Source organism: Cygnus atratus, chromosome 7 (genome assembly GCF_013377495.2).
Source record: "Cygnus atratus isolate AKBS03 ecotype Queensland, Australia chromosome 7, CAtr_DNAZoo_HiC_assembly, whole genome shotgun sequence".
Lineage (NCBI taxonomy): Eukaryota > Metazoa > Chordata > Aves > Anseriformes > Anatidae > Cygnus > Cygnus atratus.
This window is the reverse complement of record NC_066368.1, coordinates 15,133,651-15,158,266: the sequence shown is the minus strand read 5'-3', so window position 1 is coordinate 15,158,266 and position 24,616 is coordinate 15,133,651. Positions and strand designations below refer to the sequence as shown.

Here is a 24,616-nt window from a genome sequence, read left to right as displayed (position 1 = left end):
CAGCCGCGGCGGGCTGCTGACGGGGCGGCGGCGATGCACGGGCCGCCTCTGCCCTCTACCGTCACCCCCCAGCACAGCCGCGGCTGCCGGCCCCGGCGGGAGGCCGCGGTGCTGCCGGGAGCTCGCCCCCCCCACCCCGTTACCCCCCGTTATCAACCCGTCCCCGCGCCGCGCCCCGGGCGCCCCCACGCGTGGGCACCGCTCCCGCCACCAACTCCCGCCGGCGCGCCGGCGCGCGCCACGACGGGGCGGGGCCTCGTGGGCATCCCACCAATCAGCGGCGGCGAAGCGTCACCGCGACGCTGACGTCACCGCGACCGCTCCGTCCCGCGACCGTTCCCCCCCCCCCTCCCCCGCCACCTCCCGGTCGGCGCCCGGCCCGCCGCTGATTGGCGGAGGGCGCGGGGGCGGGGGGCCCGGCGGCTCGCTGATTGGCGGAGGCGCGCGGCCGCCCCGCCCCGCCCCGGCGGTGAAGGTGAGCGTCTCCTCCAGAGGCCGCGCGCCGCCCGCAGCGCCCCGCACCGGCACCGGCCCCGGTACCGGCCCCGCACACGGCCATGGCCGCCGCCGCCGCCTCCATCTTCGCCGCCGTGCCGCGCGCCCCCCCGGTCGCCGTGTTCAAGCTGACGGCGGATTTCCGGGAGGACGCCGACTCGCGGAAGGTCAACCTCGGCGTGGGCGGTGAGTCCGCGGCGGGGCCGCCTCCGGGGGGCTCCCGTTAACGGGGCGGGGGGAGGCGGCGGGACTTGGCGTGACCGCGGGTGGCGGCGCTGCCCCCCGCGGCTCGGTAAAGGTCACGGTGACAGCGTTCCTCCCCCCCTCCCCCCCCCCCCCCGCCGGCAGCCTACCGCACGGACGAGGGGCTGCCGTGGGTGCTGCCGGTGGTGCGGAAGGTGGAGCAGCTGATCGCCGGTGACGGCAAGCTGAACCACGAGTACCTGCCCATCCTCGGGCTGCCCGAGTTCCGCGCCAACGCCTCCCGCATCGCCCTGGGCGACGACAGCCCCGCCATCAAGGAGAACCGGGTGGGTGGCACCGGGACCACCGGGGGGGGGGGTTACCGGGACCGGGAGGGCACCAGGAGCCCCCGCGGCACGGGGGGCAGAGGCGTGGGTAACGGCGGTCGGGAAGGATTTGAGGGTTTCCTCCGGCCTGGGTGGGCTGCAGGGGCTGGGCGTACCCCGATGAATCCCCCCCCCCGCATCGTTACGGGGAAGGGCTGTGCCCAGGATTTGTCGCAGCCGTTTTTAACGGTTGCCCCCCCCCCCCCCCAGGAATCGGGAGTCAGGTAGCAGCCGGCCCTCCTGGTAACGAGCAACTTTTAGACTAGCTGGGAATCTCTGCGCCATGAATTAATAGGGAAAAAAAAAAAACAAAAACTCCAGAATAGGGGAAAGAAAAAAAAAAAAAAGACTAGGAAAAAAAATGGAGCCTAAAGTTATAGATGTCAGGTTGGGTCTGGTTGCTGAAGAGCCCTGAAGGAGGGGGTTTTCCCGGTGGGGTGACCCAGGAATCACGCCTCGGGTCCCCTCGTTGGGTGCCCGTGCCGCGTGTGCTCACGGCCAGGCCCCCCCCGTTTCAGATCGGCAGCGTGCAGTCCCTGGGCGGGACGGGCGCCCTGCGCATCGGCGCGGAGTTCCTGCGGCGGTGGTACAACGGCACCAACAACACGGCCACCCCGGTCTACGTCTCCTCGCCAACCTGGGGTGAGTGCCGCCTCCGCGCGGGTCGGTGCCCAAGAAAGGCACGGCGGGGTTCCTCGGGGTGAGGGAAAGCCTCTCTGGGTGAAGGAATTGTCTCTGTATTTTGGGGAATTTAGGGACGTACCGGGGTTGGGGTAGGTGGCTTGCAGAGAGGTGGAGTTCGCTCTTCTGAAGCGTGATTACTTTCCCCAGAGAACCACAACTCTGTGTTTCTGGATGCTGGCTTTAAAGACATCAGAACCTACCGCTACTGGGATGCCGCCAAGAGGGGCCTGGACCTCCAGGGGCTGCTGGATGACATGGAGGTGAGGAAACCTGGCGCGGGGTGGGCTGAGCGTGGTCCTGTGCCTGGCAGAGCATCTCTGCTCAAAGCCCTGCTGGTACCCAGAGCAGCTCACAGTCCTCCTGCGCTGTGGGTGCTGAGCCTTGTCAGTGCACCTGACGGAAACCCGCTCTCTCGCCAGAAAGCCCCGGAGTTCTCCATCTTCATCCTCCACGCCTGCGCGCACAACCCGACGGGCACAGACCCTACTCCAGACCAGTGGAAGCAGATTGCTGCCGTTATGAAGGTATGGGCTCCCGGTGGGGCTACAGCCGTGCCGAGGGGACGGGTTGCTCTTGAGCCAGCCGGAGGACTTGCATCCAAAACTGGGCTCTAGGGAATGGCACGAGATGTGGCAGGGGCTGGAAGAGTCCCATGGGGCAGGTGTTGAAGGGAGAGGCTGACAGGATGCTGCTCATCTGTGCTGTGAGGATAGAGGGCTCGGAGGATGGAAGCATCCCAGTTCTGCTCACGCCTCCAAGTTTCTACGTCCAAACTCAGTGGAATGGGCTGTGTTGAGGCTTTTCACGCTGGGAAGATTCTCCAGGGGCACCTGCTTTTCACAGGTGCTGGACGTTAGGGTATAAGGCAGTATATATTTTGTGCCCTACCTCATCCTTCAGAGTGGAGTTTTCTCCTGCATTCGACCTCTTCTTTGCCACTTTAGTCTTCGTTGTCTTTTGCCCCTAGTAAAAAGAAAACCCACTAGTCTGGTGTTGCTGGGCCATGCTTCTTTTTGTATTCCCCCAGAAGCTCAGTGGTCATTTGTCCCCCAATGGGGACAGCGGGGGGTGAAGTGAAAGCTGTGGGGAAGGGGTTTCCCTCTAACACTGTTCCTCCTTCCAGCGCCGGTTCCTGTTTCCATTCTTCGACTCGGCGTACCAAGGTTTTGCCTCTGGCAGCCTGGACAAGGATGCCTGGGCTGTGCGATACTTTGTCTCCGAGGGCTTTGAGCTCTTCTGTGCACAGTCGTTTTCCAAGAACTTTGGTCTCTACAGTGAGTGTCCGGCAGTAAGCTGGCCACACCCAGACAGATGGGGCTGGCGTGCGGGGTTGGGAAAGGGGTCGGGGGGAGAGCTCTGCTTTGCAGTGACGCGCGGGGCCGATGGCTCACGTCTCTTGGCTCGTCCGCAGATGAACGCGTGGGGAACCTGACCGTGGTGGGGAAAGACGCAGACAACGTGCAGCGTGTGCTTTCCCAGATGGAGAAGATTGTGCGCACCACCTGGTCCAACCCTCCCTCCCAGGGAGCGCGCATCGTGGCGACTACGCTTACGTCCCCGCAGCTCTTTGCCGAGTGGTAGGTGTCACCAGCGGGAGAGGGAAGGGGAAGCCGTCCCCGTGAGTGTCAGGCTCCAAACCAGCTAGGTGCCCGCCCTCACGCTCTGCTTCCTGCCTGCTGCAGGAAGGAGAACGTGAAGACGATGGCAGATCGGGTCTTGCTGATGCGCTCGGAGCTCCGGTCTCGCCTGGAGTCCCTGGGGACCCCGGGCACCTGGAACCACATCACGGACCAGATTGGCATGTTCAGCTTCACGGGGTTGAACCGTAAGTACAAAGTGCCCTGGTGCTGCCGTAGGGAGGGGAAAGGAGGACTGGGAGAGGAAAGTGGTAGCAAGGGTGAAATGGGCTGAAGTAGGCCAGGCAGGGATCTCTTGGGGACCTTGCTGGAGTCCTGGTATCACTGCCTCCATAGCAGGGCAGGGCTGAAACACCAGCATTTTAGTGGCCAGTGCTGGAAGTCTTCTGCCTGTTGTGGAAGATTTAAGCAGCCCTGACTGTTTTTAGGGGCTTTTCTGAGCTGTGGGGTTGCTGCTCTGACCTGATGTCCACTTCCTTCTCCAGCTAAGCAGGTGGAGTACATGATCAAGGAAAAACACATCTACCTGATGGCTAGCGGGCGCATCAACATGTGTGGCCTGACTACCAAGAACCTGGACTATGTGGCCAAGTCCATCCATGAAGCTGTCACAAAAATCCAATGAAGCACAGGAACAACCAAACTTACATGAAGTCACCAAAGCTGTAGTGTGTAGTCCGTGTATTTCCGTGCTCAGAGCTTGCCTTGTCCACACCACTTGGGGTTTAATAAAGATGGGAGCAGTAGCTCAATCAGGGATAATCATGACTTTTTTTTTTTTCTGAAATACTCCTTGCAATATGGTAAGCCACTGCCCCAGGAGGTGAGGGCAGCATGAGCTGCCTTGGCTCTCATTTGACTGACAGTAGCCTGGTCTTCAGGCACTTAGAGCCGCATCTTTAGCGCATCCAAATCAACTCCATGTAACTGATTGTTTTGATCTAGGCTAAGGCCAGTGCCAGTGCAATGCGCTATGGGATAACAGCCCAAACAGTTGGGCTCATACGGGTTGTGAATTAATGTTACTCAATAGTATTTTGTGGAGGGGCAAGGCCATTGCTGGCTTTCCCCTACCAATTTCTGAGCCTTACGCGAGCAAACATTCATAATTGTAATAACTGCTTTGTGTTGCTGACGGAAAATTAAACCTCCATCTCTGAACACTACCCCTGGCTTGTGTGATGTCTTCCCAGTAGGAAAGGACCCAGCAGGTCACTGCTGGAGGAAGGGCCCACGCTGCAGAGCTGTACCACTTAGCACAGGAAGGCTCAGCACTGAAGGTCCTCTGTACCCTGCTGCTTTCAGGCCATGTTAGCCTCTTTCAGGCTGAGGTTAAAGTCTTAGCATCTTGCTTTGTGCACTCTGTCTCACGCCTTGTGTTTCAGGGGTTTCCCTTTCTCCTTGCAGTGTGTCGTATCTCTGATGATCACAGTTGCTGCTTAATGGAGCACAGCCCTATTGGAAGAGTAGTTTGGAGCTCCCTGTGACTGCACGTGAAGCTGACCAGTTTCTCGCGTCTGTCTTTTTCCTTCCTCTTTCTGGCACTGCTGTGCTTCCTCACTGGATGCTCACGTGTTACCCCACCATCTGGCTGTCTCTCCCTGGCCCAGAGCTGCTGGCCTGTGGATCCTTCCTGCTTCCCCTTGTCAGCATGCTGTTGGTGAACTACCACCTACTCTGGCTTTAGTGGGTTCTGCCAGCAACAGCCTGGGTTTCTGGCACTGAAAAGGAGCTGGGACCATCTGCTTCTGTCTTTGCAGATCTGTTTGGGAGCTGACATTACCACCTTGATACAGCAGACTCCTGCCAAAACCTTGATGAGGAAAGGGGAACGGGGTCAGTCAGTGACAGTCACTACTGTCCTGATGGATTTTGCTTGTGCTGCAGCTTAGAAAGCAAAGGGGAAAATTGCCTTGTTTCCTTCCTGTGTCTGCAGTGTGTGTCTCTTGATTGTCAGGGGTCTTTGCAATGAAGCAGAATGCCTTATGGCCTTCAGGAACCTTCCCTGCCCCTGTTATTGCTTCCCTTGTAGGGCCAAGGGGACTCATGCACCCTGGTGTGTCCGTCCCTCTTAGATCAGTCGCTCACATCACACAAGTTGGTGAGGCAGAGGCACTTTTTGCGCAGAGGGACAGGTGGGAGGCTTTTTCTCCTCTTGGTGTCTACCCACAGTTGGGGGTGATGATGGTCAACGGGTGACTTCCAGGGGTGATTGTAGAGAAAAGAGTCGAGGAACCAACTTCTGTTCCTTCTGACATCTGCCTGTACTGCTGTTCTTACAGACCTCTAGGTGTGGAGCCTGAACCACCCACGTGATTGGTACTAGCACTTTGCTGCACTTACCAGACTTCTTTTTTCTAACGAGTGACCTAAATTTCTCCTTCTCTGTGGTGTAAGCTCATTACCATTATCCCACTTACCATGGCAACAGAGAACAGATTATTCCTTTTCTTTTTTCCAAAGGCTTTTTATGTATGTGAAAACTTCCTCTCCCCCCTCCACATCCTTCACCAGCTCAGATTAAGCGACCCTATTTCCTTCAGCCTCTCAGGGTAGGCTGTTTGCCAGCCCTTGCTTTCCTCTGGCCTCCTGGCAGTTGCTTTCTGTCTCCTCAGCAGAGCAGTCCCCAGGCCGGGGTGTACTTAGTCCAGCTGAGGTTTTATCAGCATGGCTGAACTGTGAGATTTGTTATCTGTCAGGCTGTGCTCCAGCATGTGTATCCCACTGTTGTGTCTGCAGGGGCGTATCATTAACTCCTTTCTCCTTCCCTAGTCCTCCTCTGAGGTCTGACCCTGCACCGCTGAGGGCTCTCCTGGCTGCAGGAGTGAGGGAAGGCCTGCCCCCCCCTTGCCCAGGAGCCCGTGTTCATGGAGGGCAGGGGGAAAATGTGAAGCATTTGTTGATCTGGACATCTACCTGCTCCCTTGGCACACGTGTGTGAGGGTTTCTGGGCCGCTGCTGTGCCTCCAGCCTGGCCCAGCCCCCCCGGCCTAGGAGGGAAGCAGCCATGTGTCTCCCATACCCCACCTCACACAGACAGGGCCTCACTCGGGGAGAAATCACCTTTAATGCTGATATCCCCGTTGCAGTCAGCCTCTACAAAAACTACGGCCTGGCCTGTGCCCCCCTGGGGGCTCGGCCCGAGCCTCCCTCGCCCGGGAGGACGGGTGAGCGCGGCGTGGAGCGGCCGTCCCCCCCGGGGAGGGCTGTGGCGATGGTCAGCATGTGCTGCGATGTGCGTGGCGCCGGGCACGGCACAAACGTGTCCTGGGGCCCTGAGCTGCACGTGGCACCCCCCCAAAAGCATCTTCTCCTGATGGTGGAGACCACGTCTGTGCAGCGCCCGGCACCGAGGGGCTCCGGGCCTCGCGGGGATGGGGATGGGCAATGATGCTGAGGGCAGTTCGGGTCGGGCCGCCCCTCCCTGCACTGCCACAGGGAACGCTTCTCCCCTTTTCCTTCCTTCACCTCTTCCTCGAGACCAGATGCTACCAGGCAGCAGCTGGGCGAGGGCCCTGGGGCTGCTGTGAGCTGGTCCCTGCCGCCTGGGTGGTTTGGCCCCCCCGGGGGCTCATCCTTTCTCGCCTGGGGATGGGGCCTGCATGGGTCCTGCAGGGAGGGGCGGCGCGGGCAGGCGGGTGGGCAGCGAGCGAGTGCAGACCTGCTGCTGTTGGACGTGAGCCTCGCGGCGGGAGACCCCCATGCTGCAGACCTGGAAGACACATGCACAGCCTGCCCTGCTGCTACTCAGCCCTGCCGCACCCCAACCGAGCTCTGCGGCACGGGTGCAGACACACATTCCTATCTGTGAAAATACACGAGTCGGGGTCTCACTCTCTCCCCAACCTCTGCTCCTTCCCTGAGGGTGGCTGGACTCTGTTGCTGCATCTCCAGCCCCCAGCTACGCGTGCCTGCGTGGGACTGCCGTTACCCATGTCTGCTCTGGGTGGGTCTTTCTGCAGCCCTCCAAACCACGTTGCTTCAACAACAGAAAACTTGATTTTCTCGCTACTAAAACCAAGCACCCTCCCCCTTGCTGGGGAGGAATACCGCAGGAAGGGGCAGGCTCCTACCTCTGGTCCACGTGGGCCTCCAGCACCGTGCTCCGGCCACGCTGCTGCTCAGGTGATGAGCGGGACGAGGTTGGAGCTTTCCTCCGGCGCCTTCTCACCTTCTGGCGACTGGTGCTGCCTGCGCCCACCTGCAGCAGCGGCACCGAGGGGGCTGGGGTGGGGGAGCCCCGGGGCAGGGGGCGAGGGTGCTCAGGGCCGGGGGTGCAGGGGTTCGGGTGGGGGCGAGCCCTACGCGCTTCAGACCTGGGCAGAAGGGCGCTGAGCACCCCGGGCGCTCCCTCCCCGGTTGGTCACTCACTCAGCGATCTCAGCAGCCTCTTGCCCAGGGTCTCCTCGTTGCTGCTGGGAGAGGAGCCGGTCCCAGCCTCCCTGCCCGGGGACTCTGCCTCCAGCCCGGTACCGCAGCACTCCCTGTCTGCAAGAGCCCAGCCTGGCTGCAGCACCTTGGGGCAGCACAAGGCCTCGCCGCCCCCAGGCTCTGCCCCCGAACGGACTCACCCTGCCGCTTGCTGTTGTCCTTGTGCTCAGGCAGCTCCTCCTGGATGAAGGGGATGGCCTCCATGCGCAGGCACACGGACTCGCTGGGACTGCGCGGCCCCTCGGGCCGGCTGCCTGCGGGGGCACGGGGCCGGTGAGGCTGCGGGGTGGCATGGTGGCAGGGATGGGGGCACAAGCACACATGGCAGGCGAGGGGTGCCCGCAGGGTGACTCACACATGATGCTGTTCCTCTCGTTCAGGAGGGCAGTAGTGTCCTCCTTGGGTGTCTGCGGGGTGCCCCGAGCAGTCGAAGCCTTGGTTGAGTCCCTGTCGAAGGCCTCCATGTCGGGGGACTGGGGCGAGCTGTCCATGCGGCTGGCCACCAGCGCGTTCTGGTACTGCTGCCGGGTGACCTGGGCACACAGAGGCATGCTCACACAGCTCAGCTGGCTCTGCGGGCACCAAGATGCTCCCAGGAACGCAGGAAGAGACAGCCCAGCCCAGCCCAGCCCAGCCGTACCTTGACAAACTGGACGTCACAGAGGATGTGCACAGAGTAGTCAGGAGTGTAGATGTTATTGCTGCTGCTGTAGAGCTGCGTGGTGCTGCCCCCATAGTCGTTGTGCTCCCGGTTCGGGGACTCGGAGCGGTTGAGCCCACTGCACCGTGAGGGTGACCGGTTCACTGGGGAGGGCCGGGGCCGGGTGGGGAGGCAGAGAGAGGGCCGAGAAAGAAGGAGAAGAAATCACGTTGTGCTGCCTTACGGGCTTCTGGTGCTGGAGCAGGGCCAGGGGATCCCTGTCACCTCCAGAGGCAGTGCCCTGTGCACACCAGGGCCCTTTGGCTCATCCCTCCCTGGAGGAAGCCCTCACGGGGGTCCTCTCTGTCCTCTGCGCACCAGGGCGCTGTGCTCCCGGGGCCACCCTGCCGGCAGGCAGGCAGGCAGGCACGTGTCCCCGGTGCAGGGTGTCCTACCCGACGGGAGCAGGGCTGCAGAGGCCAGCTGGCCCGTCACTCACATTGACCGACGGCCTCTGACACGCAGCGTGATGGATTTTGTCTGGCCGGTGATTTATTAGGGAACAAAGGCAGCTTGTTCCTTGGATGGGCAATGTCACCATTTTGCTGACTGTGCTGCTGGAACGCCCTTCTATTACCTGGCTTCCCGGAAAGCAAGCCGAGCAGGGCAGCGTGCACGCAGAGCTGTGGGTAACCGCGGTCAGCAGCAGCAAGCAGCCAGAAAACTCAGCACAAGCAGCACGTGCAGGAATTTAAACTTATGGAAACTGCCCAGCAGAAAAAGCCCAAGCCACCTATGGCTCCTAGTTGTCCCCATCCCTTTCTTCATGGGCATAGGGGGGGTGAGGCACCCATGCAGCTCCCCGTGCCTCTGGGCTGCCTGGTGTGGGGTGCTGCGGGGGCACCGGGAGCTGGGGAGGGCCTGGCACATGCAGGGACCCCTTCCCTGAGCCACGCACCGTTACCTGGTGAGCCAGCCAGGGAGTCCCCTCTGCTGAAGGCGAAGGTACGGGACACCGAGACAGGCACTGCAAGAGGGGGGTGGGAGGAAGGACGGGGCAGGCAAGGCAAGAAGAGGTGGTAAGGAGAGGGACAGACCAAGAGGAAAAATGAGGATGAGAATTGTGTGCCAGTAGCCCCAGGCTGGGCTCCCCTCACTCCCTCAGCTCCCACCCCCTGGGGCTGTTCTGGGGGGAGGCACTCACCAGCCCTGGGAACAGGGACTCCAGGAGGGACACAGACCCCAGTGCTGTGAACAAGCACCTGGGCCATGCAACAGTGATGCAGGGCTCCCAGGCTGGGAAGCGTGGACAGACTGACACACAGCGTCAGCAACACACTTCCGATAGCTGATCTTGCTCCCACTGCTGGCAGTGTTCACCCAGAAACCAGAGGCAGAGCCCAGACTGCTGGTTCTCAGCCTTCTTCTCCAGCCGCTGTCACACTGTCACCCCTCCCTGCTGGCTCTCCTGCCTGGGGCACTCTGCCTGCCCTCCACGGGGCTGCAATGCTCTGGTAACCATCTGCTGAATGTTTTTCAGCTGCTTTCAAGCTAAACTCCCCAGAAAGCTTGCCCTGCAGCCTCCTCCTCCCTGCTCCTCCCCCAGTAACTCCTGGCTGTGTCCTCCCCTGGTCCGAGACCGTCTGCAAATAAATGTCCAAGCAGTGGCAGCGGCACCAGGAGCTGACAGAGCAACCTCGGCCAGCAGGGAGCAAAGGTCGGGGTGATAACACCGGCACTTGGTGCTGTACTCGGTTCCCAACCTTCCTGTGCTGCGCCCCTGCTCCGGGCCAGCTCTCGCCTCACACCTGCCCCGGCCGCTGACACCAAAGATAGCCAGGCAATAAAAAGGTTACATAACCGGGGTTAATTAATAACAAGTGGTTAAATGCTGAAGGGTTCATGTCCGCATTCCCCGCTGTGACCCACTACTCACGCTCGTTTCTTCAGGGTTTGGTGTGAGCCCTGCACAGCTGTGCCTCTGCCCCTGCCGCTCCCTGTGCCTCAACAACATCCCTCCCTGCACCTCCCATCAGTCCGAATTCAGCGGGTTCTGACCCCGCAGCAGAGCCAGAGCTGCTGTTTTGGGTTGTGAGCCCACCGTCCCCCCAGCCGGAGAGGTCCGAGAGCCCCAGCCTCTCCCAAATACCTACGCAGGAAGGAGGACCCAGCCAGGCTGCTCACTTTCCGCACGTCACTATCTGAAATGACAGTTGAGGACACGTGAGTCACAGAGGAAGGGTCCTGGGTGCCATCCCACCCCACAGCCACGTCCAGCCCCTTTTCCCAGCCACGGAAGCGAGGGCAGGGCTGGAGGGGGCCCGCAGAGCCCTTACCCGAGGAGACGATGGCCATGATGGCGGGGACGCCATAGTAGGTGAACGCCCCGTTCTCAAACCGCAGCCCTTCCTTGCCAACCTCCACCTCCACTTTCCCCTGGAAGGAGGAGGGAAACCCGCTCAGATGGGGCCCCCCACACCCCTGCCCACTGACCCGCTGCGGGGGTCCCTGCCACCCTACAAGAAGACGGGAATTTCTGTATCCTTTACAAACCCCAGAGCCACCCCTGCTGCAGAAGCAGCCAGGAGCAAGACAAGACGGGCCACCCCGTGCCACCCCATGCCACCACGCAGCAGGGGGCTCCCCGGCCCCTCTGCCCCTGCACCTGCAAGATGAGAACGAAGTAGTCGACAGGGCGGTTGCGCTGGTAGAGGTAATGCTCGGCCGCCTTTTTGTTCTTCCGGTCGTACTTGAGCTCCTGGATGACGTTGGGGTGCTTGAGGAGCCGCAGCAGGATCTTCTCGGAGAGGTAGGGGGACTTGAAGGGCTCCACTTCTACAGGGGAGGCACCACAGGCTGGCTCAGCGGGGCCAGGGCTGTTGGGGGGAACGTGGGGTGCCAGGAACCTGCCACCCCTGGAGCTGAGCAGCCCCCTCCCCGCAGCACCAGCACCCCCCTGCACAGGGCAGCCAGACGCAGACCATGCTGGCAGGGCAGAGGGAAGCCTGGGGGGGGACCAGGCAAGCAGAAATTGCTGGTGGTGGTGGGAAGCCCAAACGAGGACCAGCTGAGGGGTGCCTGGTCGTACTGCAGGGAGATGCAGGACCCCGAACACCCGCTGCTGTGCATCGTGTCGCATGTATCCCCTGGGACAAGGGTACCTGTTGCCATGAACCGATGCGTAGCCAGGAGGAGCTGGGGGGAGATCTTCACCTTCATCTCGCTGTCCGAGAGCCTGAAGATGGAGAAGTCCTGGGGCTTGCGGCCCCGGTGGGGCACGCGCTCCTTTTTGCGGTTGTCCGCTGTGGGCAGAGAGCGGCTGTTACCCACCGAGCCTGCAGCACCCACGTGCAGAGCTCGTCTTGCTCACGCTGTAGTGGGGCTGGGGCAGCAGCGGGGTGGACAAATAGCGCTGGGCATCACGGCCCCTGGAGCAGCTCCCTGGTGAAACACACTTATTTCTCGGGCATGAGTCTGATGCTGATCTGTCTCAAGCATTCAAGACTCCCTAGCATTTGACCGGCATCTCTCCATCATTCTCGTCTTTCCCACCATGCCCGTTAATTGCTCTGGGGAAGGACCACAATTTGCTCTGGCCCGTTTCCTTCCCATGTATCTGTCTGTGGGCTCCCACCACCGCAGTAGCTGCTCTGGGACACTAACTGTACAGATCTGTCTCATCCAGGATCTCAGACTTGATGATCTCCTCAATGACATCCTCCAGGGTGACAATGCCCATCACCTCGTAGAACGGGTCTCCTTCCCCTTCGTTGTTCACCCGCTGCACGATGGCCAGGTGGGACTTCCCTGCGGTGGGAGAGCAGAGCAGTGAGACCCCCACCCCCGGGGGAGAGCACTGAGACCCCCACCCCATGAGAGGTATCCCCAGCACCACGAGCTGGCAGGACAGGGCTGGGTGGGGGGCACAGCCATACCTTGAAGCGGTCCCCATCACCCAAACCCACCCCAGCTGTGCTAACCCAGAAGAAGAAGAAGGAGAAGAAGCCATCAGCCACTGTCAGGCTGATGCCTTGGGGTGTTGCAGGAGTCTGCCCAGCTCTTTGGGGCTGCTTGCTTTCTTTACCGAGGAGATGGACAGCCAAACCCCCTGTTTAGCTCTTTGGCAGCCTCTTGCACATACGTTGTGTCAGTTCCTTCTTGCTTACCCACTGCCTCGCTGGCACGAGACAGCTCTAATGGAGGAAGGAGACAGCGTCCTCCGACACAAAAACGTGAGCGTGTCCTTGGGATCTACTGGTTTCCCTTGTCCTCCTGGTGTTTTCTCATTCTGTTGTTAATTATCTTTCCTACCAAATTGCCAGGAACAGCTCCCCCACATCTTTCTATCCATCACTGTCTGGACCGATCTGAAAGTTTTCCTTTAAACGCAGGCAAAGCCTCCAGCTCGGCGGAACAGCAGCTGGTTTTAATGCAGAAATGCATATGTTTGTTCGCAGCTTTCAGCTCGGCTCCTGCCGAACTCTTGGGTGAACCATCTGGACAGGGAGGCTGAGCCCTTGTCAAGCAATTGGCTTGCACCTGAACGTCTTTTCCAAACCCTGCCCCTGACAGCACCCCGTTACCTTACACAGACTGGGAGCAGGACCTTCCTTCAGCTGCGGTGACGGTGACTCCTGCTCAGAAGTCACCATGTTTCTCAATCACAATTTCAGCTTCCTCGATTGCCCCCAGTAAGCTGGCAGCTGTGCTGACACATTCTCAGGCTTCTTGCTTTTGGCATACTTTAAACATCGCTATCTGCTTTCGCGTGTCCAGCTCTACTCTCTGTAAGCAGTTTTGACTTGTTCAACTTCTCCCTTCCCTTATTGTCTGTTCTGATTTATGCTCCTGCTCAACAGCTTGACTAGAACCCAGCTCCCAAGCCCTGCACAACTCCTGGGTTTCCAGCTCAGACGTCACCTCGGACCTGCCAGCTAACAGCACCGCTCTACCTAGTGCGGCTCCCACGCCCTGCAGCAGCGCACACGGGTTCTGGACCTCTACTTTTGCTGAAAACACTAAACATGTCCTTCAGCAGCACCACATCCAGCCATTTCCCCTCTGTTTGTTCTCTGTTTCCCTGGCGCTAATCCTGCACAAAGCTACCCCTCCCATGGGCACTGCAGGGCCCTCGGGAAAGCTGAAAACACCCTTTTTCCCTCCAAAGACCCAGAGCTGAGCTCCTCGAGCAGCAATGGTTACCTGAAAGGGAAGCAGTTTTTCTTGTGCCTCTGCGTCTGCTTCTCCCATTTATACCTGGGCCAGGGGACGGGACCACTATTTAGGTACAGAAATGCAATGTGCGTGGGCTCCTGCCTACTGCAGAGGTTCCTCCTCACCCGCTGGTGACTTCTGCATCCAGGGCAGCCTGGAGCCCCACCAAACGCGTCCTTCTGGGGAACACGCGACCTTCAAACAACCCTGCCCTGGATCCGAGACGAGCAAACGCTATTTCTCAGACGAAGATCAGCACTATACATTTCTCACAGAAAAAGCTTGGGCATTTTCCACAGCATAAATTCCCTCCTCCTCATACCAAGCTTTTATTGCAAGATTTCAGAGAGCAGCTCGCTGCCTCCCACGCCTACAGAATTAGAAATGAGAACATAACATCACCGCAAGTAGCACTGTTGTTCTTCCCATAAAGCTGGAGATGCATTTTACAAAACAAATCAATAGCCTCGGGGCACTGAGAATTCGGTACGTTCTGCTGGCCAGGCTATTTCCCTCACCTCACACAAGGGTTTGTGCACATTGTCTGTTCAGCGGGTAATAAAGCAACACAACTCGAGACTTAAAAAGCAAAAAGAAGCAGAGTTGGCTGCAACACAGCAGCAACAGCTACGTTTCATCTCAGCAAAGTCCAACTTTTGAAAATGACTCCTTTGCCAAAACCCACTCCCAAACACTGGGGCCATCTGGCCTTCTACAAGTCCTCGGGTGAGTGAGGAGAGGGGAAAAGTTATTTCTTTTGGCCAAAAGCTTGTTGTTAATGACATTTACATGCAACCCAAAACCACCAAACCCTTACAAAAAGCTTAGGTGCTACTTAAAGGCAGTCAGAGAGTAATGGAGGCAATTCTTTTTTTGGCCAAACACCTACATCGACACTATAATTTACTCTAGGGCGGCCACAGAGAAATGCGATCCCAGCCCCACGCTCACAGAGCAGCAAATCAGGTTATTTAGAAATAACCCGGCACCATCATGCTGGGAGGAGACCCAGGGCTTCACCACACTGGGGGCAGAGCCAGCAGGGCTATTAGAGCGCTCAAGGGTTCTTTATTTTCACAGAAAATAAACACTTGGAGCCATGCTATAAACCTCCAGTTTTAGGTTTCCAGGCTAACACCCACGCTAGAAGCAGAGAAGGTCCCCAGAAGGGGAAAATGGCTGCAACTCGTGTGGCTGCTCCTGCCCCACAAGGAGAGCACTGGTCTCAGCCCCTGCCCTGCCAGCTGATGCCCGTATCACAAAAATGTCCCACACCTCCCTCCCAGCCAGAGGGGTGCACTTCCCACTGCTTCCAGCTGCACCCACCTTGCCTCTGACTTCCCCCTGAGGGACACGATACCACTTTCTAACTGCTGCCCCCACACCTGCTAGGTCCCACATCTCCTCCCACCGCTCTTTTAAAAGGCCTTTCAGGAGGGCAGCAAGGTGTCTGAGTGCCCTGGCTAGGGGTGCTGCCTCATGAGGGTGTGTTTGCCTGGCTGTGGGAGCTGCTGTACTTGCCAAGAGGAATGGTAGAGGCTTTTGGAACAGGTATGAGGGCAGAAGTTGGGTAATTTTCTGAAGTGGAAGCTGTCTGAGAGAAGGAGAGTGGTACAGGGACACAGCTGGGGACAGCAGGGGGTGGCGGTACAGGGACACAGCTGGGGACAGCAGGGGGTGGCAGTCTCTTCTCCAGCACCACCCTGCAGGTCTGCTGCAGTGGGAGCACAATAAAGAGCGATAAATCACTTACACAAAACAACAAACTTGATCTAAAACAGCTTTAAGATCCGTAAAACCAATTCCAAAAACCGTGCTATTGTAATTGTTGCTTGATAGCTCCAACGAAATGAGTTATAAGGGCGAGCTGTTCCACCGCTAGCAGGCTGTCACATGTGAATTTTACAGGGAGATCACTGCTGCAAGGAAGCACGGTGAGACTCTTGAGAATCAAAGCCTTGGCTTGGTAAATGCTTGAACAAACGGGCAATTAACTTTACTTGTGCGAATAGCTCCACTGGCCTCGGCAGGACTGCTCTCACACAGGAAGTCTATAGGTGATTAAGTGTCTGCTCAGCACGGGATACAACTTTACTGAATTCTTTATGAGCCACACGAAATCTGCTCTTCTCAAACAACAGCTTCTCTGAGAAGTTAATGCCTCAAAATGCAAAATTACAGAGCTAATGTAAACAGCTGAAAGCTTCCGGAAGAAGCCAGTATCCAAACAGATATATAAAGCTTTTATACCCATTTTTAGGAGCCTTGGGTTTTGTTGGTACCCAAATGACCTTGGACGCATAGATCCACCTCAAAGCATCCTCCCCAGTGGGAGAATACAGTCTGAACACATGGAAATGCCTCTCTTTGTGGGCAAGAAAGTGCTGTTGGCTGCAAATATAGCCCACACTACTTCCTTATCATTTCTTTATGTAGGTGCTCTGCCAGAGGAATGTTAAAGATGCTTCAGTCTTGTCTCTTGTTCCACGTGATGAGCACTCCGAGTATAAAATTTATTTTTGTGAATTTTACTGTGAAGTCTAAAGCTGTTCCAATGAATTCAAGGTACAGGCACAAATAATTTACAGCTACAAAATGGAAAGCAAAAGAATAGTAATTAGTAAGTGAATTGGATTCAAGAAACAACTGCAATGCAACTGAAGTCTGTTCTCCGTGTGCTTCTCATCAGAGCTCTTCTCTGGGCTGGGGGTGCTGTCAGCAGCTCCAGTCTCTTTGCAGACTTGTATCTGAACTAACTGGGGACCCCAAATTGAAAACTTTGAGTGAGCATGCTCTTGTGTCACCAGGCTCCTGCACCAAGCATGAAGCCACACGCCTGAGGAGCTGCTCCAGGAGGCAACGCACGTCTGCACCTGAGCACCAGGGAGATGCCCAGCAGGGCTGTGAGGGTGCCTGGCTCTGCAGGGAATCAGCACCATATAAAGGGAAAATTGTGAATCCTAACTGAATCCAGACTTCCTTGGGGATGAGAATTTCATCTGCTTGCTTCTGCCTCTATTGGAGTACAAAAGCCTTTCTCACACTCTGCTGTGGTGTTTTCCTAATCCTAAGAAAATCTGGGGGAAAGAAGGGACATAAGCTATTTGGAGTAGTTGATGTGTTATGGTTGACAAAAGAGATGAGGAGGGTAAGAGGAAGATTAGACCAGACACGGAGTCTCATCTTCCATCTGCTGTACAAGAGGGCTCTGGCCTCCTGGCTCTCAATCTGCCTGCCCACAAATGCTTTTCTTGCATGTTCCTTGCTGCTAGGGAAGCCTACGAGGGTGCTGAGACTCTTCCAAGCTAGAAACCCAGATATTTCCAAAAGGCTGATGCAAAACCATTTTCTGTGGTGTCTGTAGCATGGAACACTCTATTCTTTCCCACAGTTCCCAAGAGGCCCTGAGGGCACTGGGCAGCTGGGTGCCTCTCCCGAGGACACAGCTCCCCTCTGGTCATGCTGGATGCCTCCCCAGGGCAAACTGGTTTCGGGGCTTGCTGGGGCGGGGTGTAGCAGCACAGCGTTCACACGATGAGACTTAGCATGGTGTTTTGGGGGAAATTAAAGTAATGCTTCAGGCAGAGTCGCAGCGTGAGTCACTGAAACCATCTTTTGTGTATCAGCACCTCACCCACTCCCAGCCTGGCGATTGCTGCTCAGTGCACGTGGATGGGTCCTGGGATGACAACGGGCTCCTCAGCTTGTACAACTGGCTGCAGAGGGCAGGGCTTCATCCCACCAGGATGTCTGGGACAGCAACAGTCCCACTCGCAAAAATCTCCTACAGGCTGGTTTAAAGCTCAGGCCATGCTTTGTGCTCACGGTGACTGCGGGCTCAGGAGGAGGGCAGTAAGAAAAGCAGCTGAAATGCGACCGGTCCTCGCTCCTGGCAAGCCTGAGCACCTCTTCCAGCTACGTTCGATTTGTGGAAATCTATTAATAATAGAGGCTGTGGAGTGTTTTTTAAAAGCAAAGCTAGACCCTAGGGCAAAATTGTCCTTGACAAAACAGGCTGTTTTCCCTGCTAAGTCAGGAAGCTTGCTTTTGGAGAACTTACTTTTAGTGTCTTTTAAAAGACACCAAACCACTGAAGAATAATTCGAGTTGCATCTCAGTCTCTGGCCTACTGTAGAAAGATGACTGTAAGAGCAAATTTCCGCCGTTTCTCTGACAGTGGAAGGTTATTCGCTGAAAGGTACCGCTTCTGAATATAGAAATCCCCCCAAGGAAATGTGCCAGCAAAACCCATAAATGACTTAATAGGCAGAGACTGTGACTTCCCAAAGGCACGTAGGGAACGAGGAGGTGCACCTCAGGGAAGTGCTCCCCATGGAGTTACGCCATAGACCACAGGGCTGGAGGTGCACTACACATTGCTTCGGTTATCTTCTGGCGGTGGAGGGGAAGCAGACTGCATTGCATTGCCTGCAGCATTCCACACTGAATGTGTGCATAAACCTTTCCTCCTAGCTCAACTCTCCTCAGGTGAAGTCTGTCTTACTGGGACCTCATCTGCCCCTCTACGTTGCTTTACTTTGTTAAATATGGTGCAGCAGTTTTTCTGGTGTATGAGGTAACTCCTCCTGTGAGCCTAGAATAAAGCCGGGTACTCTGAGATGACCGAGGAGATCAAGCCAAAACCGCCCTCTAGCACAAGCATTTCCTGCCACCAGCTGGAGCTGCCCCACCCTGCTGTAATGCCATTTTCCAGCACTGCTTTAGCAGCTGCCCTGTTCTCTCAGGCTGTGAGTTGAAGTCCAAGCTGTTCCTCTCGCAGGCCAGGTCTCCCCTCTGCTGCTGTTTGCAGCCTTCCCTGGGTTTTTCCCAGTTCCCACCAGTGCCCCCAGTTTAACCATCCTTCTCCAGGAGACAGGCATCAAAGGATGCTTGTGAAAGAGCAGGTGGGAAGGGATTGGCCATGTCTCTGCTGTGATGGGGCAGGAGCTCACAGCTGCTCTTTGTCATTGCAACCACACCAACTCCCCAGGCACTACTGAAGTGTGTGCTGCTGTTTGCATCTGGTTTACACGTTTTGGCAATTGGATTCTACAAAAGCCAGAAGTGCCCTTTGCCAGGCCTATGGCAGGGTAATTGCACCTGCCCCAAGCCCTGCTGGGGAAAAAGGGGACTCTGCTGTGTGTGGATGAAACTTGAGGCAGACATCAGCGCATCTGAAGGGAATTGAGCTCAAACAGTTATCTGTGGGCATACCTAGAAACTAATGAAGGAAAACTTCAAAACCTGTTTGAAGACTGGAGATGGGGGGAAAACTGATAATCTTCATAGCTAGGATAGCACAATGAAAGGAAAATGCATCAGGTAAACAAGGATAATGCAGCGTGATAGCAGTGAGTAGGAGGGGAGAGAGAAAAGGGAAAGCGCTAACGGAGGTGTAAGCAAGAGTCACAAAGTGCTGTATTTAATCATACTGACATTTTCAGTAAGAACAAATGTTTGTGTACTATGGCAAGGAGCTCAGGCAGTGAAATTGAATGTTACTTACGCATTATGCAAAAAATGACATTATAGGCATAGTGCATGTGGCAGAACATTAATCACTAGCAAAACGCAGATCTTGAAGTATATATTGCTATCGAGGAAAGAAAGATACAAAACGTGATGGGTATTTTGCATAAACACTGCAATAACCCAAAGAAATAAAGGATACAAAAAGTGTTAATCATGGGAGAAGGAAAAGAAATCTAGAAGGGTCACTCTAGAAGTTTGTCACAAACCTGAGGACCTGGTTAGCAATGCCCATCATTAGCAGACACTTTAATTTCCTAGAGACTGGGCCTTATCAGTGGGAGCAGTTGCTGTCCTGCCGACACCTTGGATGTGTGAACTGATGAATGCCTTCATTAACCACTCACTGAGCCAACAAGCAATGAACCTGCTCGCTAATTAGAGGTGTCACAGAAGACCTGGCCAGGGAAGGCAATCTCGATTGGATCAAGCGAGATATTTCAACGTAATTCACATAGACACAGAAAATGAGACAGTGATGAAGATTCTTAATTACAAATGGGAAATCTTTATTTTCGAAATTAAATAGTCAAGTGAACTGGGCTGAGACAGCAGTGGATGTGACTGGAGGCAGCTGGGAGCGAACATCTGTGGTGGAGCAGGAGCTGGAGCAGGAACCTGTGTTGAGAACTGGGAAATGAGAGTTTAGGAGGGGTTCAGGCCTGGGCTAGGGGTGGCTGGGGTGGACATCTACAAATACGAGGTACTGGGGGTAAACAAAAGGCCTGCAAACAGCAGAAAGATTAATCGGAAGAGAACAGCAACACCCGGGGATAAGAACACGTGGGGGAAGAGCTGGAATTGCTAAACACCAAGCTGAGTTAGATTGTAAGACCAAAAGCAAGACTTTTCAGCCATGTGATTTAAAGAAACACAAGGAGAAATGAGGTTGGAACAGAAAGAAGTTCTAGGGACAGCTCTACATGACTGCTGTAGCAAAATGTCCCAGAAGACCATGATGGCAAACAGATGTAGGGGAGGAAGAACCCGAAGCAAAATGCCAAGAGTTTAATGGAACAAGGCTGGAGAAGGCTGGAAAGTCTTCATTTGGGATGAAGGCTAGTACGGGGCAGCAGAAGGCTGGTAGCAAGGCTTGTTAATGTGCCTGCCACTTGAGGGAGTGACACACAGAAAACATCTTCAGCTAAGAGGAGGAGGGGGAAGGAGGGGAAGCAAAGGGCAGGGAGCCGAGCAACCGCAAGTCCATTTATATAGGTCTATTGATCCATAGGGTACCGGGCTGTAAAACAAATCTGGAAGGAAAAGTAGTTGGATACGTCAAAGGAAATCAGATAAAATGCAGGGGATGCTGACAGGGGGAGACTGTGCCCACCTCATCTGATATCTTTAACAGCTGACTCTCTAGGCAAGGTAGAGGCAGTGGGGATCTCACATGAACTTCAGTGACATTGTAGCATCATGCATGAAAACAGAGTTAAGAAAGAATTGCAAGGTACATAAGGAACTGGGAAGAGGAGACACTGCTGGTTATGTTAAGAGAGGTATTGGGGGGAGCTCCTCCAACTCATCAAGGTTGAACCCAGAGAGCAATCATAATGCTTTTACTCTCAGCCTTGTTATTAAAAACAGGAGTTTGCTGATTTGCACCACATGAGGAGTCCCCAGTTGTGCTGCGGGGCAGAGAGGTTGAGTGTTTTGTGCCACACAGAACTCCTCTCCCTGCGATCCCTCTCAGTGCTGGGGATGCAGCTGTGCATCTCCGGAGAGGATGCTGACCTGCATGTATCTGATGACCGCTTTCCCGGTGTTCAGGAAACATCCTATCCCCCAGTGCCCCCCAGCTCCAAAAACTAGTGTGGGGATGACTCACAGAGAGGCTCCTCTGTATCTGGGATGGACCAGATTGGCCCTTCTCACATGATCAGCTCTGCTTGCAGCAGAGAGGCCACAGGCAGCTCGGGAGCCGAGTGTATCCTGCATTACATAACGCAGGATGTCACTGCTGCAGCCATTTCTTAAAGGTTCACGCACCACGGTATGACGTACCGAACATCACACAGCAAAGCGCTTCACAATTCCCACTCGGGAAAAGAAAATGCATGCTGTGTGTATTCTCAAGGTAGGGTTAATGAAACACAACTCTCAGCCTCGCTGGGGCTGCTGGCAGCTGCTGCATTATTAATAGCATCGCAGCTGCAAAGAAAGTAGAGCTTGTTCTAAGGGTTTAGGCTTTTTTTTTCCCTTCCTTTTAACTACTTTCATGGAAACACTTTCTAGACCTGCTTCTCACTACTAAGCTGAAAACGCGAGAGCTGAGTAATGAGATGCGATCTCCTGCCATGAACTCCCCCATGCAGAAGAGAGCCGTGAGCGCTGCCCTGCCCAGGGAGGGATGCGGGGCAAGCACCATGCCCCACGCCAGCCCCGCTGTGACATCAGGCCCTGCGAGCCAGGCTCACCTGTGGGACAGCAACCTCCGAGGCCGAAGGCTCTGACGGTCTCCGTTAACATCACAGGCATGGCCAGCACTGCAGGCCTTCCATCCGTCCACCCGGGGGGCCGGTTCCCCAGGGGACACCAAGGTCACTGCCACAGCAGCGCATGCAGGGCCCGACTCCCCCCAGCATCCCCGGTACCTGCCAGGTCCCACCACGAGGTGATGCAGGGTGGGCCGCGGGGGGCTGCCGACCGGGGACCACTGGGGGTGCAGAGGGGGCGCAGGGCTGAGCCTCACCCTTCTTGAACTCCTCGAGCAGCGTGTCGAGGCGCGTGTCGTTGAAGACGCAGTGGAGCGGGCGGCGGTAGAAGCGGGTGACGGTCTGCAGCGGGGTGCAGTCGTCGGGGTCGACGAAGGCCAGGTCCTTGACGAAGAGCAGGTCGACGATGTTGTCGCGCCGGTTGCCCTCGTAGACGGGGATGCGGGTGTAGCCGGAGCGGAGGATCTCGGAGACGGTGGCAAAGTCGAGCACGGCGTCGGCGCGGAGCATGAAGCAGTCGGCCAGCGGCGTCAGCACGTCCTCCACCACCTTGGTGCGCAGCTCCAGCGCGCCCTGCACCATGGCCAACTCCTCCCGCACCAGGTCGCCGTGGGGGCCGGCGGCGCGCAGCGTCTCCAGCAGCCGCTCCCGCGTGGAGAAGACGCTGAGCTCCTGCCGCAGCGCCCAGTCCAGCAGCCGGCTGAGCGGGTAGCAGAGGGGGAAGGCGGCCAGCATCAGCAGCCGGGTGAGGCACAGGGTGCGCGACGCGATGGCCAGCCCGTGCCGCGAGCACACCGAGTAGGGCAGCACCTCGCCGCCCAGGAAGACGGCGGCGGCGCACAGCAGCACCGGCAGCCAGGGCGCTCCCCGCGGCCCTCCGGCCGCCGCCGCCGGCCCTCCGCCGGGCAGCGAGGCGCAGAGCCAGCCGGCCAGCGCCGCGTTGGCCCCGGCCTGGCCCAGCAGCAGCGTGCACAGCAGGTAGGTGCCGCCGCCGCCGCGCACCGCCTGCACCCGCCGCGCCTGCTCCCGCTCGGCGGCCGAGCCGCTGTTGCGCAGGACGCGGAGCTCCAGCGGGTCCAGCGAGAGCAGCGAGAGCCGCAGCCCGCTGAACAGCGCCGACAGCCCCAGCAGCAGCAGGGCGCCCAGCGCCCGCAGCCAGCCGGCCTCGGGCAGCGGCAGCAGCCAGGCGCCCAGCGCGGGGGCCGCCGGCCGGACCCGCAGCAGGAAGCCCCCCGCCGCCCCGTGGTGCGCCCAGGCGCGCCCGTCCCAGGCGCACAGCGAGAAGAGCCGCCCGCCCGGCGCCGCCGCCGCCGCCTCGCCCTTGCGGGGCTCCCGCACCCGCACCTCGGCCAGCGCCGAGCCCGCCGCGCCCCCCGAGCGCAGCGGCCCCACCACCTCCACGTCCGAGGCCCAGGCGCTGCGCTCCCGGCACCGCTCCGCCGGGCCCCGCGCCCCCGCCGCCGCCGCCGCCCCCGCCGCCGCCTTGCCCCCCGCCGCCGCCGCCGCCTCCTCGATGAAGACCAGCCGCGGCTCCCGCTCGCCCGCCGGCCCGCGGCTGCCGTTGCCCTCGGGGGGCGGCTGGAAGTAGAGGCGCAGCAAGAAGCGGCTGCCCTCGGCCGCCTGCACCGCGCCGCCCTCCAGGGACACCCGGCCCGGCGCCGTGTCCTCGGGCCGCAGCCCCAGCAGCCAGGCGGCCCCGGCCGGCGGCCGCGGCGACAGCGAGAAGAAGAGCAGCAGCACGGCGCCACGGCTCCGGCCCCAGCCGCCGCCGCCGCCGCCGCCGCGCCCCGGGCCCGCCGCCGCCATGCCGCAGCGCCCGCCGCCGCACCGGGACTGCAGCGGGGAGCCGGCGCGGCACGGCACGGCACGGCGCGGCGCGGCGCGGCACACGTGGGCCGGGGGGCGGGCAGCCGCCGCGCCACGTGCGACCGGGAGCCGGCGGGAGGAGCCGCGCTGCGCGGAGCCCACGCGTGGCACGGGGAGGTTGGCACCGGCAGCCCCCGGTACAGCCATCCCCGCTGCGGGCGGCCCCGCGCCTCCCCCCGCCTCCGGCCCGGCCGTGCCGGGGATGCTCCGGAGCGCGGCCCCGCTCCCGGAGCCGGGGGAGCCGGCCGGTGCGGGGCTGGGGGCTGGCTGCGCCCCCCCGGTGCTCGGCGGCTCAGTGTCCTGGGGGGCGCACGGTGGCCTTGCCGAGGGATTCGCAGCCGGCCTCCCCCTGCGGTCTGCTGAGGCCCAAGCGTCTCGCTTTTCAGCTTTCATCTCTCTTCTTCCTGTGGGAGGCATCGTTATTATTGGTTTTTAATGGGAGGACAGCTTTAAGTTTGCAGTCTTGCTAGGAAACAAATGTACCGCTCCGGAACGAACATTATTCTTGTGCCTAGACCTGATGGAGAGTGTGGTATGCAAAAGTGATTTATCAGCTCCAGAAGTATGTGCTGAATATCCCCCCATTTACTTAGGGGGTATTAACTCTTGCTAACAAGTCGCCTAGTGCTGGAACTGTTGTGTCTTCCCTGGACCACCATCCAGGACAGCCTCGAAGCAGAGGCTGGGGAACTGGAAAAGAGTCAGTTGCTTACATCTCTGACAGGCTCACTAATGGCAAAGCAGAAAGCTAGCCAGAAAACGTCATGGAGTTCCCCCCAAATTACTATTATTCATTATTATTCCTCCCCACTCTGTCGTTCCAGGGAAGGCATCCAGATCCACAGTGGCCCAAGACACGACCTGCATCCTCCTCCACCTTGCTCTAAGTCTGATGGAGAAGCTGAAGCCCAGACCCCCTGCAAGAGCCATTGCCTTTGTTCCAGTGCCAGGAGCAGGACTGGAGCAGAGGCTGTGTGACATGAGCACGTCAGTGCTGGGGACCTCTCTCGGAGCCACGAGAGGCTTTTGCTGCCATGGACCTGCCCTGCAGCCCCACCATCGGTCCCTCTGCCTTCAGACAGAGCCAGACAGCCCTGCCTTAGCTGGGCAGGG

The 24,616-nt window shown here is 58.0% G+C and overlaps 2 protein-coding genes across 2 annotated transcripts; one reads left to right on the top strand and one right to left on the bottom strand.

The window, feature by feature from the left end:
• Window positions 1-409: 409 nt before the first annotated feature.
• On the top strand, window positions 410-4,551 carry GOT1 (glutamic-oxaloacetic transaminase 1). Its single transcript, XM_035539422.1, has 9 exons — window positions 410-681; window positions 844-1,025; window positions 1,583-1,706; window positions 1,896-2,008; window positions 2,168-2,272; window positions 2,872-3,022; window positions 3,160-3,325; window positions 3,431-3,573; window positions 3,871-4,551. The coding sequence occupies exons 1-9, from the start codon at window positions 558-560 to the stop codon at window positions 4,008-4,010; spliced, it is 1,248 nt and encodes a 415-aa protein (XP_035395315.1). The 5' UTR covers window positions 410-557; the 3' UTR covers window positions 4,011-4,551.
• A 2,955-nt stretch (window positions 4,552-7,506) lies between these two features.
• Window positions 7,507-23,443, bottom strand: CNNM1 (cyclin and CBS domain divalent metal cation transport mediator 1). Its single transcript, XM_050711943.1, has 12 exons — window positions 21,895-23,443; window positions 12,120-12,263; window positions 11,618-11,758; window positions 11,122-11,291; window positions 10,793-10,892; window positions 10,610-10,657; window positions 9,421-9,483; window positions 8,457-8,620; window positions 8,174-8,349; window positions 7,957-8,066; window positions 7,757-7,873; window positions 7,507-7,586 (listed from the first exon to the last, which is right to left on the bottom strand). Exons 1-12 carry the CDS (start codon window positions 23,441-23,443, stop codon window positions 7,507-7,509), a joined length of 2,862 nt encoding a protein of 953 aa, XP_050567900.1.
• Between the last annotated feature and the right edge of the window lie 1,173 nt (window positions 23,444-24,616).